The following is a 13,008-nucleotide window of genomic DNA, read 5'->3' on the forward strand; positions in this document are numbered from 1 at the left end:
GATAGCTTATGGTGTGTCCACCGCTGTTTTATCTTTATTTTTCTCTTTGTATTTGTTTTTGTTTATTGATGTCTCTTTTTCAATAAAACACTTTGTACAAGAAAATAACAACATAGAGATATAGATGTAATATAAGTTGTATATATATATATATATATATATATATATATATATATATATATATATATATATATATATAAAAGATCAACGGTTCCTCAGCCCTTACCTATCCTGTACACAATACATAAAGAATGTATACATTGGCTAGTGAATGTTTTGAAAAAAGATGAGCATATAAAAGTACATTGGAACAGCTTGGCAAACAATAAAACAAAACGAAACCATTAAAATATCTCTTAATAAAAAGAATGATAAGAACCACCTGGAGATTTTATATTAACCTTAACATTTCTGATGTACAGCTGCAGTCAAATTTGTGCAAACAAGAGGCTTGTTATACAATAAGCAATCTTTTCTATTTTTGTCAGATGAATGAAAAACGAGCACAAGTTAAATAAACTCTATAGCTCAGCAGTTAACACTTTGGCAACAGCAGACATTTGGATCAGAAGTACAAACTGTCACCTGGTATTAAAATGGCCATATCAGCAAAGGTCACTTTTCACAGAATAGTGGACAAATATGTACAAGACACCGATCACAGGTTATAAATTAACCCTATTGTTTCCTGATAAGGGCAGTTTAACCATGACGTTATGTAAACAAATATACTTTTCCATCTGGAGGGAATATATGGGGAACGATTCTTCCATATGGCCTTCTACGTGTGAGGTTGATGGTCGGAAAGAGCAGTGTGCTGTATAGTACAGGGCAGGTGTGTTGTGAGTCAACCAGCATGCAGATGAGAGATTATCTGATTTAAAACTGAGCTCTAAGCAAACCGCTAAATACACAGATACAGTAGTACATATTATACCTACCAAATGATTTGTATTTCTCTCCATCCATTGCTGATATTTGAAAAGCCATGCCACACAGCACTGTCTGGAGTGGCAGGGCAGGATACCTGTTTGTTTCTGCTGCAGTAACTTCTATAGGGTTTTCGACTGGACAGTGAAAAAAGAAGCAGCAGACAGTGCACCTGGAAAGCATTCACAGCGCTTCACTTTTTCCACATTTTGTTATGTTACAGTCTTATTCCAAAATGGATTAAATTCATAAATTTCCTCAAAACTCTACAAACAATAGGTTGGATGGTGAGCGTCTTTTCAGATCTCTGCAGAGATGTTCAATCGGGTTTAAATCTAGGCTCTGGCTGGGCCACTCAAGGACATTCACAGAGTTGTCCTGTAGCCACGCCTTTGTTATCTTGGCTGTGTGCTTAGTGACGTTGTCCTGTTGGAAGATGAACCCCAGTCTGAGGTCCAGAGCGCTCTGGAGCAGGTTTTCATCAAGGATGTCTCTGTACATTGCTTCATTTATCTTTCCGTTGATTGTGACTAGTTTTCCAGTTCCTGTAGCTGAAAAACATCCCTACAGCATGATGCTGCCACCACCATGCTTCACTGTAGGGATGGTATTGTCCAGGTTGATAAGAGGTGCCTGGTCTCCTCAGACATGACGCTTGCTATTCAGGCCAAAGAGTTCAACCTTTCATCAGACCAGGGCATTTTGTTTTTCATGGTCTGAGAGTCCTTCAAGTGCCTTTTGGCAAACTCCAGGCAGGCTGTCATGTACCTTTTACTGAGGAGTGGCTTCCATCTGGCCACTCTATCATACAGGCCTGATTAGTGGAGTGCTGCAGAGATGGTTGTTCTTCTGGTAGGTTCTCCTCTCTCCACAGGGAAACACTGAAGCTCTGTCAGAGTGACCATCAGGTTATTGGTCCCCTCCCTGACTAAGGGCGGCCCACTCTATGGTGGTTCTAAACTTCTTCCATTTACGAATGATGGAGGCCACTGTGCTCATTGGGACCTTCAATGCTGCAGAAATTTTTCTGCACCCTTCACCAGATCTGTGCCTTGACACAATACTGTCTCGGAGGTCTACAGACAATTCCTTCGACTTCATGGCTTGGTTTGTGCTCTGACATGCACTATTAACTGTGGGACCTTATATAGACAGGTGTGTGCTTTTCCAAATCATGTCCAATCAACTAAATTTACCACAAATGGACTAAATCAATCAGGTTGTAGAAACATCTCAAAGATGATCAGTGGAAACAGGATGTACCTAAGCTAAATTTTGAGTGTCATGGCAAAGGCTGTGAATACTTATGTACGTGCAATTTTTAATTATTTTTATTTTTAATAAGTTTCCAAAGATTTCAAACAAACGTCTTTCACGTTGTTATTATGGGGTATTGTTTTTTTATTATTCTGAAGAAAATAATAAATTTAGTCCATTTTGGAATAAGGCTGTAACATAACAAAATGTGGAAAAAGTGAAGCGCTGTGAATACTTTCCTGATGCACTGTAGCTCTTCTTGTTACACTGCTCTCTCCTTCTTTCAGCACATCCCTTGTTGGCACATGAAAACTACAGTACAACCAATTAGCTCCTTAAGCCAGCCATACATAGATCGAAATTCAGCCGGTTCAGCAGGAACTGGATGAGATTTGATTCATCAATGAGCAGACTGATTATGCCCAACTTATTGTTATATTACAGACGAGATGGAAGGATTATATAGTTATTATGAGAGCAGCAGGAGCAGAGGGGGTGGGCACTGACACAAGCAGACAGGAAGGGAGAGGACAGAGAGGATAGAGAAATACAGAGCAGGGCTGCGGATGACGGAGGCACGTAAGCTGACCACAATGTCAGGGCTCAGCAGCATTGATAATCCCTGGTCAGTTTACAGGGGGCAGGGCATAGCCAGGATGAGCCAGGTTTTTTTTAGGTGTTACAGGGGGCCAAGTTACAAAGCAACAAGCACTGTTCTGCTATACTGAACAGTGCTTGTGCTGTGTAATTTGGCCCCCTGTAACACCTAAAAATCCTAGCTTATCCTGCCTGGCTATGCCCTGCCCCCTGTAAACTGACCAGGGTTTATAATGGCTGCTGAGCTCTGACACCATGGTCAGCTTACGTGCCTCCGTCATCCGTAGCCCTGCTCTGTCCTTCTCTGTCCTCTCCCCCACCCTCTCCCCCTCCCGCCCTGCCTGTCTGCCCGTGTTGGTGCCCACCCCCTCTGTTCCTGCTGCTCTCATAATTACTATAAAATCCTCCCATCCTCTATGTAATATAACAATAAGTGCCCCTGTGCCTGTGTTATATAAAAAAATATGCTGATCTGTACCTATGACACAGCAGCTCCTGGCTATCATGTGACTCCTCGGCTCTCTCTCTCTCTTCTCTCCTCTCCTCCCCGGCTGACATCACTGGAGCTATCAGCCGGGCAGAGGAGAGAGCCAATGAGAGACGTAATTGCCGGGAGCCGCTCTGATATAGGTACAGATCGACATATTTTAGGATCATACTAACTTGCTAGTGTTGAAAAATATTCTTTCATATTATCTCATCTAGTTGTCAAATGTCCCATAATAGAATGTCCCATTGTAGCCTTTAATTATATTCCTCACTAGGCATATGTTCCTCAATGCCTCTTTCTATGAATCCATTTACGGGTCCCATAAATAATGTAACTTCCAGTAGCATTTCACTCTATTACTGTAGAACTATATACGTTGTCTTGCTTGAATAAGGATTATACTGACTAGCTAGTGGTGAAAAATATTCCTTCATACTAGCTCGAATAGCTGTCACGTCCCATAAGAGAATCACCATTCTAGCCTCCAATTGGGGGTAGGTATTTACATTGTATATTTACCCCTAGTCACTCCTGTGCTAGCGCATACAATAGCTAGGGCAGAAGGGTAAGGATAGTCATGCCCATTAGAGGGCAGTCAGAGGTTTAAGTGTGGTTTGGTCAATTTCTGGCTAGTTTAATTTCTAGGTACTCCCAGCCAAGCTTATAGAGGGGAAGGGCAGCTGTTATCAGCTATCAGTGACAATTTATCAAGATTGAAACAAAAATTATATTTTCTAATGCAACAAATGCTTTTACTCCAATGTTTGTTGAGTGGTGGTATCTGGAAGTATCCGTTAACATAAACAAGATACCAGATCCAACCAAATTATCACATTAGTCTTAAAACAAGATGTTTTTGAAACATTCCTATTAGTATTATTACCCTTGTACTCTGATGCCTACCCAAGATCCTCTTTTGTGCCTGGAGTAACATTAGAGTTGGTTGCAGATTCAGCCAAAAGCAACAAGATTGGGTGACTGTCTTCTATTGTGCACCTATGGTAATATTCATTAAATCTGCCATATGCTTACTACGATGACATTGTAAACCAACAGTACATTCTAGGTGATGCAGTTTTTACTAACCTGACTGCTTACAGGTAGCAGAGTATATGACCTTGAATCTTCTTTTTGACAGTTGACTTCCTATCTGCAAACTCTGTGGAACCAATTGATTGCATCTTGGCTGAAGAGAAGTGTTTAAAAGATTCTCCCTGCAAAGCCAGCTACTATGATTACAAGAACTGTTCCGGAACAGATGTGATGGACCAAGTCAATTCTGTAAAGTGTAAAGAAGCAGCTGACATTCTTTCCCAGAATTCTGTAATGCAATGCAAGTGTCAACGATTGAAGAGGGAAGAGCATTGCTTGAATATTTACTGGGCTCTTCACCCAGATTATGTTCCCGGTGAGTCTCTGTTTCATTCAACTTAAGGTTGCAATACATTGGGATTTAATTATTAAATCTGTTTAGAAAAATGTAAGGCTTACATTATGATTATGCGTATAATAATTATTTCATTATCATACAAGATAAATGTCCCTGTTTTTAATTAGTCATGGAGCAGCACTGACAACAGTAACTCTGAAGAAGGTACAACTGTATCAAACGTATACACTGTGCAATATGTGAAGTGATTAGAATTCCTAATATTGAAAACAAATATATAAGTCAGTTATTCTAGCTCTTAAAATGTATCTCATTATTCATTATGCTCATTATGCTTCATAGCATTATACCTAATGACACCTGCTTTGTACGTCCCCCAAAGACAGGAAAAACATGTGGAGACACCAAGGATACCTAACATAAAGTCAATGCTGTCTAAAATAAGGGTACAGTGTGATTTTAGAGGTTGGTTGAGTGGCTCCAACACAGCTAATTTCCAAGAACCACATCATTTATTGTGTTGCTGGTTTGAAAATTGAAAGTTGCAAATTGCAAATGTTTGTTGTGGAGAGCAGCCAAGGGATTTAGATACCCTCAATATACATTGAAATGTCAAAGATTGCAAGTTTAGAGTCCTCTTTGTGATCTGCCCATTACAGTCTTCAGTGGTGGCTGACGGGGGGCCACGGCTGGCCCTACCATGGGACCCGATGGTACCATTGTACCAGGCAGCACTTTAAGGGGGGCAGCAAATTTCCGCCCGCCCGCCCGCCATCCCATTCCACCAGCTCCACTCTTAACTCCACTGTGGGGCTAATTGCCGCCGCTCCTCCCGTTCTGCTCTCCTCTCCACTGTGGGGCTAATTGCATGAATAGAGCCATAACAGGTCCTTTTTATACTCCTATACATGTAAACAACCATAACAGGTCCTCTTTATACTCCTATATACATGTATAGAGCCATGATAGGTCCACTTTAGTTATCATGATATCAAATAATGGATATGGGGGCATTTTGGTGGGTGTAATTTTTTTTTGGGGGGGCAGCATTTCATTCTTGGTACCAGGCAGCACAATGTCTTGGGCCGGCACTGCGGGGGGCCGCCCATGATGTAGGCTGAAATATCAGAGATCAAATCACAAACTTCCTTTGTACTAAATGCAGGTTCTCTATGTAGTTTACCCAGAAACATATAATACATGTGGCAATGTACAGGCCTTAGATGTCACACTGGAAAGAACCATATATAAACTGTGTGTGTTTTGGAGGACAACACTGTTATAAAGTGTACCTATAGTATAGCATGGCATTAAAACTTTTTAGACAGCAGGGGCAGGCATTAAAGTGCATCTAAACTCAAAAACAAAAAAATATATTGCAGTTTACTAGTTCTACGGCCGGTCATAGACTGTGATTATGATTCTCCAATCAACACAGACAGTGCTGGGGAATCCCTCCTGCCAAACAATTATCTTCTCCTGGCAGTGGGGGCAAGTTCGGGCTGGGGAAGCCGTGCCTTCTGGGAGAAGACAGTGATTATTGCTAGCGGCTGCTAGCGATAATCAAAACTGAATATGGCTGGCTGGTTGTACCCAAGTTGATCGATCAAGCACATTCAGCCTGCCCACACAAGGTTTGAATCTCTGCCAGTTCAGCAGGAACCAGCTGAGATTAGAACCGTCTATTTTTCCTCTCTAGTTTATAAAAGGAAAGCTTACAGGCAGTTCAGCTTACAGGAGATAGCAAAGACCAGTGGTAGCGGGTGCTTAACATTTTTGGGGGGGTGGCAAACAAACCCCTCCATGTCCGCACTTACCTCATATACAGAGCCCTCCAGTGGTCATGGCTCCCCTGATACACGGCACAACGTCTTCCCGGTCTTCTTTAGATCCATCTCCTGTCCTGATTGGCCAGGGCGAGAAGCCGAAAACTGATGGCGAATAATGATTCGCTAGTATCAGGCTCAGGCTCTAATCACGTGCTTGTAAAACAGTGACAGACGTTCCCCTGTGGCGCCCTGCTTGCAAGCCTGCATGTACTTGCTGAAAATCTAAGGACTGGCAAGCTACAATATATTACATTTTTGTTCTTGGGATAAGGTATCCTTTAATTGTTACAGCTTAATTCAGCAAAATGTTTTAACAGCCCCTGGTAGATAAAGTATGGTGAGATTATACTGTATGTAGTGAGGTTTGATTGAAAAAACAACTCATTTCAACATCAATTTATCCCCAGAATTATTGTTAAAGAGGAAGTAAACCCTCTTAAAAATCTGGGGGAAAAAACCCTGCAAGAGAAAGGCATAGCATACTAGCGCATTATGAATTACTTACCTGAGATCAAAGCCCCCGAAGCGGTCCTCGAACACCTCCTCCATCGCCGCCATCTCTCCCAGAGTGAGTTCCGGGTATCGCTGCTCCGGCACTGTGACTGATCGGAGCAGCGATGACGTCTCTCCGCTCGGGAGCCGCTAGTGACGGCACAATAGTCTTCACTAACGGCACGCTCAGTGCACCTGCGCCGTTGTCTACGGCGTGCATGCGCCGTAGATATCGGTGCCCCTTTTTTGGAAAATCTCTCCTTAACTGTGTAGGTTAAGGAGATATTTCTTTGACCTACAGGTAAGCCTTAATCTAGGCTTACCTGTAGGTTAAAGTGGTCTGTAAGGGTTTACAACCACTTTAAACCCAGGCACATTATATCACTTAATCTTATCATCTTTTTCACTTTCCCTATTACAGACGCAAATCTGTTTTTCCTGAAATACTGAAATCAACCAAACTCTTTCTGCATTGCTAAACAGATTTGGAAAGTGAATTTTGAATCACTGCCTGTGCCCAAAGTTCTAATAAATAAATAAATATATATATATTTATAATTTATTTATAAAGGACATCTTTTAGCACACAGTGGGGTTGGTTTACTAGAACTGTAGAGTGAAAAATCGAGTGCAGCTGTGCATGGTAGGCAATCAGCGTCTAAGACCAGTCATACACAGAGCAAATTTCTTTCCTGCAACCACAGGCTTGGGAAGGCGCCCCTGCCCGTAGAAGACAGTGATCGTCACTAGCAGCTATTGCAGCCACTAGCGAAAAAACAACAACCTGGAAGCTGATTGGTTCTATGCAGAGCTGCACCAAATTTTGCATTCTTCAGTTTGCCTACATACTGGGGTTGAATTACGAAAAGAATACATCCCTGCCATGGCCACTGTTATATGGACCACAAAGATTTAATATGCAGAAAATGATTGGCTAAACCTCACAAGTGTTTGTTTTTTTACCTCTGTATTGGCTTTTCAAAATAACAAATGCAGTAAAAAAGAGCTTGGATAAAAAGTTTAAAAAGTTTCGTGCAGCATAATACTTATCGTAGTCAAATTTTGCATAGAGATAGACCTCAGATCAAAAAAAGGAACAACAGCAGCATGAGTGACTTGGACTTGGGATTTGGTCTTAAAAGGACAGTCCCTCCAAATGAGGTACAGTTGGCAATGATGTTCTATCTGTGCCTGCTCCCACCATGAAACTGATCAGGTTGATGCATATCATGTGTAGTTTGTTGATTCAATGGATTATCAACAAAAGTTACATTTTAGGTACAGTGATCCTTAGGTTATCATTCAATTTGAAATCATGATGTTCTTGCTAAAACCTGATGAACAAATTGTTTTAAATAAAAAAATTCTGTTTAACCACTTGCTGACCGGCGAGTTGCCATACGTCACCGGACATCAATGATAATATAAACAGGCAAGATAAGATATGTGATCACAGATATATCCAAAAAGCGCTGTAACAAGGAGCTAGTTCAGTCTACCCCAGATGATGTTCTATTGAACGAAACCAGTCAGGTAGACTGAACTAGCTCATTGTTACAGCGCTTTTTGGATATATCTGTGATCACATATCTTATCTTGCCTGTTTATATTATCATTGATGTAAGTGTCATACCTTTACAATAAACCCGTAGTTTATGTTTTCTGGTGGTCTTTTTCTGTTATGAATGGTGGAGTCAAGGATTTTGTCTGGTGACAAGGTGGAATGGAAGCTGACCCCATATGCTGTTTCCTGAGAGTGACCATGTAACGTGACCCTGTGTATTAAAGGGGTTAACGTCGTTTAAGATATTCAATTCCCGAACACAAGGCAGCTACAAGACACTCCAACCAGCCGAATAAGACCCCATACGAATAATTATCCCCCAAAGACGAGACGAAGCTCCGTGTTGAGGTTCAAGCAGGAATCACCATCTTTATTTAAGAATACAGAAAAATAGGAGGTTCCTACAACCTGCTCATACCACTCCAGCAATACACCTGTGACCAGGAACCTAATTAACATGAGCTCATTAACTAATCCCTTAGACAGCATAGGTAACTCATAGGCATGATCTTTCAGGTCCTAGTCTTGCTGTCTCCTAGACTACAATACACATTATCATACATATCAACACAGAACTCCTTCGCGCAATTACAGGGTCAATTAGCACAAGCAACAATAAAAGACCCTTAGAAGTTATCCTAGACTCATTTACATTATAACAGACAACAGATAGACAGGTGGTTGGAGTTGATGACATTAGCATCGTTAAGCAATAGATGGTCGGTCTGTTATATTGAACTTCCTGGAATTCCCAAATAAGGAGTTATACTTCTTGGGCATAGACCTCACAGTGTACAGGGGGGTAACATCTTAATTTTTCTTGAGAGATATTAATGAATATTACTGTCCCATTTGAAGTAGTCCAAGATATATTTCCTCAGTCACCTATGCCCCTAATGGACATAGGGTGATCTAGACATATAGGTGCATGGGAAGTTGAAGCAAGGGTATCCCATACTTTCTAAGGGATCCTTGGTTCCACGGGCCTTCCCGTTAAAGACCACGTTCCCAGTTCCATGCCTGTTTGACTCTGTGCCCCTGGCATTGGGTCCACATTATCTGGTAAGTGTACCCAATCTTTCTCATCGGTGGTGGATGCACAATCCATGGGGATTTCTTATTGGATGGTAGTCAATCCTTCAGATGTCAACTACACCTTTATTTTTATCATTGTTTTCTCCGATCTAATTTCACTTTTTGGACAGTTTTTTTGCTTTTTCCCTCACGGGTAATTACTAATTCACAATTTTATTCACAATTATGATTTGTATGTAGATTCATTAATTGTTTTTTTTGCATTTAGCACTTTATCATTCAGATGATTTATTTGCATATTTGCAAAATTTTTTTAGTTTACACATGTAATATGGATTATCGCCACACTTGAATACTATTATATGCTGTGATGATGCTTGCAGGTGCAGACATTATCCCGGTACCGTTTTTTAGAGCCATCAGTCGGCTCGCTTGTAAAAGCAATCCTAGCAGCTAAGTAGGTTTTTCTTTGCTCTGAGAATTTATCCTGTGGCAACCATTTACCTTGATCCAACATGAGACCAAGCATCCTGTACATTATATGAACCGGCTTATTTTTATAAATGATTCCACATATGTATGATACTTAGGTGGGAATTTACTAAAACTGGAGAGTGCAAAATCTGTTGCAGCTCTGCAATGAAACCAATCAACTTCCAGGTTTTATTGTCAAAGCTTAATTAAACAAGCTGAAGTTAGAAGCTGATTGGCTACCATGCACAGCTGCACCAGATTCCGAGTGCTCCAGTTCTAGTAAATCTCCCCCTATGTATTTTTTTCTGCTTTAACCCAGCAAAGAAAATAACTCAGAGAGGCACTACTTGTTTCTTCTCTGGCCGGTGTGGTTTCTCCTGCTGGCTTTGAAAAAACTTATAAGCCAGAAGGAGGAACCACAGTGGCTGCTGGGGGAAGCAAGTTTCGACTCATCTAAATATTTTTTAGCACTACTGTAATCGTTACTAACATCCATCATAATCCAAACAGCCACCACTCCTGTGTGAGATGTCCCCCTCCTCTGGGGGTCCTCAGTGCTGGTAGATGCATTGCATTCTTGCATCCATTGAACTCAAGTAGACTGTGCTTCTCCCCTTCAGCCACTAGATAGTGCTGTGCATAAAAACAAATTTATGATCAGCAGCATCGATAGCAGATGACCAATCTGAAGAGCCATTCTCCCCTTCTGAGAACCTACATTGAGTATACACAGACAACTAATTATTATGGTTGTTTTTTCTTGGGGAGACTTCCATCTCTAGGGCTCGGATCTCTGCAGGTACAAAACATTGTTAGTATTATTTATTTGCACTAATTCACTAAATGGTCATGCAAATATATTTTGTACTTTTGGTTGAATCATGAGTTCCTTTTTAAACCAGTGCGCTGTTGCCTAATTCAAAATGTTTCTGTGTTAAACGTCCTTTGCTTTTAATTAGCCATCTGTTATTTTAGGAAGAAAAATTATAAAAAGCACATTTTGAAGAAAATCCGAAGAAACAAATGGATACAATTAGGATGGTGTGAAATGAGAGCTATGTTTATTTTAACAATAGAAAAATATATTTAACAATTTTTATTAAGCTCATTGCAAAATGCCCTGTGCAGATTAGAACCTGTTCTAAACTTTTGTTTCCCTTATACAGGTTACATGGATTCAAATGACTCTCCATATGTAGATGAGCAAGTAGACAAAAAGGGGGCAAATGAACACGCCCGCCTGGCCGCTGGTATATTTCATCTTTTTTATTTTATGACAGTTAGTGTGTTTCTTTATTTGAATATTGGTGAATATTTTTAATTTATACATATTATCAACCAGGATTGTTTATTAATTATAATCCAAAAAAACATGTAAAAAAACTATAAGCATTCAGAACAAATCAGAGGTCATCTTGTGATCAGTATTAAACCCAAAACCAAATATGTAATATATTGTAGCTTACCAATCATTAGATGTGGTGGCTGTATTCGTTTTGATTTAGGCTTTCCCCCTTGTTTTTACCTGAGACTATGTGCACTGCATTCCTCACAGGTTGAAACATCCTGAACTCTTAGGCCCCATACACACAAGAGGATTTATCCGCGAATACGTTCCACAGACCGTTTCCGCGGATAAATCCTCTCGAGGATTTCAGCAGATTTCTCTGCGATGGAGTGTACTCACCATCGCATTGAAATCCGCGCCGAAATCCTCTGGCGATGACGTGTCGCGCCGGCGCCGCGATTATGACGCGGCGACGTGCGCGACGCTGTCATATAAGGAATTCCACGCATGCGTCGAATCATTACGACGCATGCGGGGGATCCCTTCGTACGGATGGATCCGGTGAGTCTGTACAGACCAGCGGATCCATCTGTTGGGATGGACTCCAGCAGATGGATATGTTCTGCATGTCAGCAAATATCTGCTGGAATCCATCCCAGGGGAGATATATCCGCGGAAAAAGATCCGTTGGCGTGTACACACCATAGAATCTATCCGCTGAAACCCATTTGCTGGGATTTATCTGCGGATGGATTCTATGGTGTGTACGGGGCCTTAGGAGAAGGTAGTTTTTTAATATATTAAGCTAAATAGATAGATAATTCCTGTATGATTAGTTTTCTTCAATGCCAGGAACCATAAATGAAGATTTCTGTGCGGTCATCATAAATAAATCACAAATAATTTCAGCACATATTTATCTACAGTGTAGTGAGCACATGTCAGCAAACCTGACCTGTGAACAAGGAAGGCATCTACATATACATTCTGATTTTCACAACCGACTTGTGAGGTTGCTGTGTAATATCTCTTTCACACCCCAATGCACACACAAATACATGAGCCAGTGTAAGAGTCAACCTTAGGTAAATATTAGGGTTGTCCCGATACCACTTTTTTAGGACTGAGTACGAGTACCGATACTGTTTTTCAAGTAGTCGCCGATACCGAATACCGATACTTTTTTTTAAATGTGTCCCCAAATGCAGCCATTGTCTCACCCATATCCAGCCATTGTCCCCCCCATATACAGCCATTGTCCCCCCACATATATGCAGCCATGTCCCCCCATATGCAGCCATTGTCTCCCCCATATCCAGCCATGTCCCCCATATCCAGCCATTGTCTCCCATATACAGCCATTGTCCCCCCCATATACATCCATATCCCCCATATGCAGCCATTGTCTCCCCCATATCCAGCCATTGTCTCCCATATCCAGCCATTGTCCCCCCCATATACAGCCATTGTCCCCCCCATATACAGCCATTGTCTCCCCCATATGCAGACATTGTCCCCCCATGCAGCTATCGTCTCCCCCCATATACAGCCATTGTCCCCCATATGCAGCCATCGTCTCCCCCATATGCAGACATTGTCCCCCCATGCAGCTATCATCTCCCCCCATATCCAGCCATTGTCCCCCATATGCAGCCATCGTCT

General features: G+C 41.3%; 1 protein-coding gene across 2 annotated transcripts in view; it reads left to right on the forward strand.

The window, feature by feature from the left end:
• GFRA3 (GDNF family receptor alpha 3) overlaps window positions 1-13,008 on the forward strand; it is a 71,989-nt gene that overhangs the window by 40,912 nt on the left and 18,069 nt on the right. For both annotated transcript variants that reach the window (XM_040344362.1, XM_040344361.1), the window contains exons 2-3: window positions 4,413-4,682; window positions 11,225-11,308. In XM_040344362.1, the coding sequence (XP_040200296.1) occupies window positions 4,413-4,682; window positions 11,225-11,308 (354 nt within the window). The remainder of the gene's footprint in view (window positions 1-4,412; window positions 4,683-11,224; window positions 11,309-13,008) is intronic.

The sequence above is a fragment of the Rana temporaria genome, chromosome 3, assembly GCF_905171775.1.
Source record: "Rana temporaria chromosome 3, aRanTem1.1, whole genome shotgun sequence".
NCBI classification, from domain to species: Eukaryota; Metazoa; Chordata; class Amphibia; order Anura; family Ranidae; genus Rana; species Rana temporaria.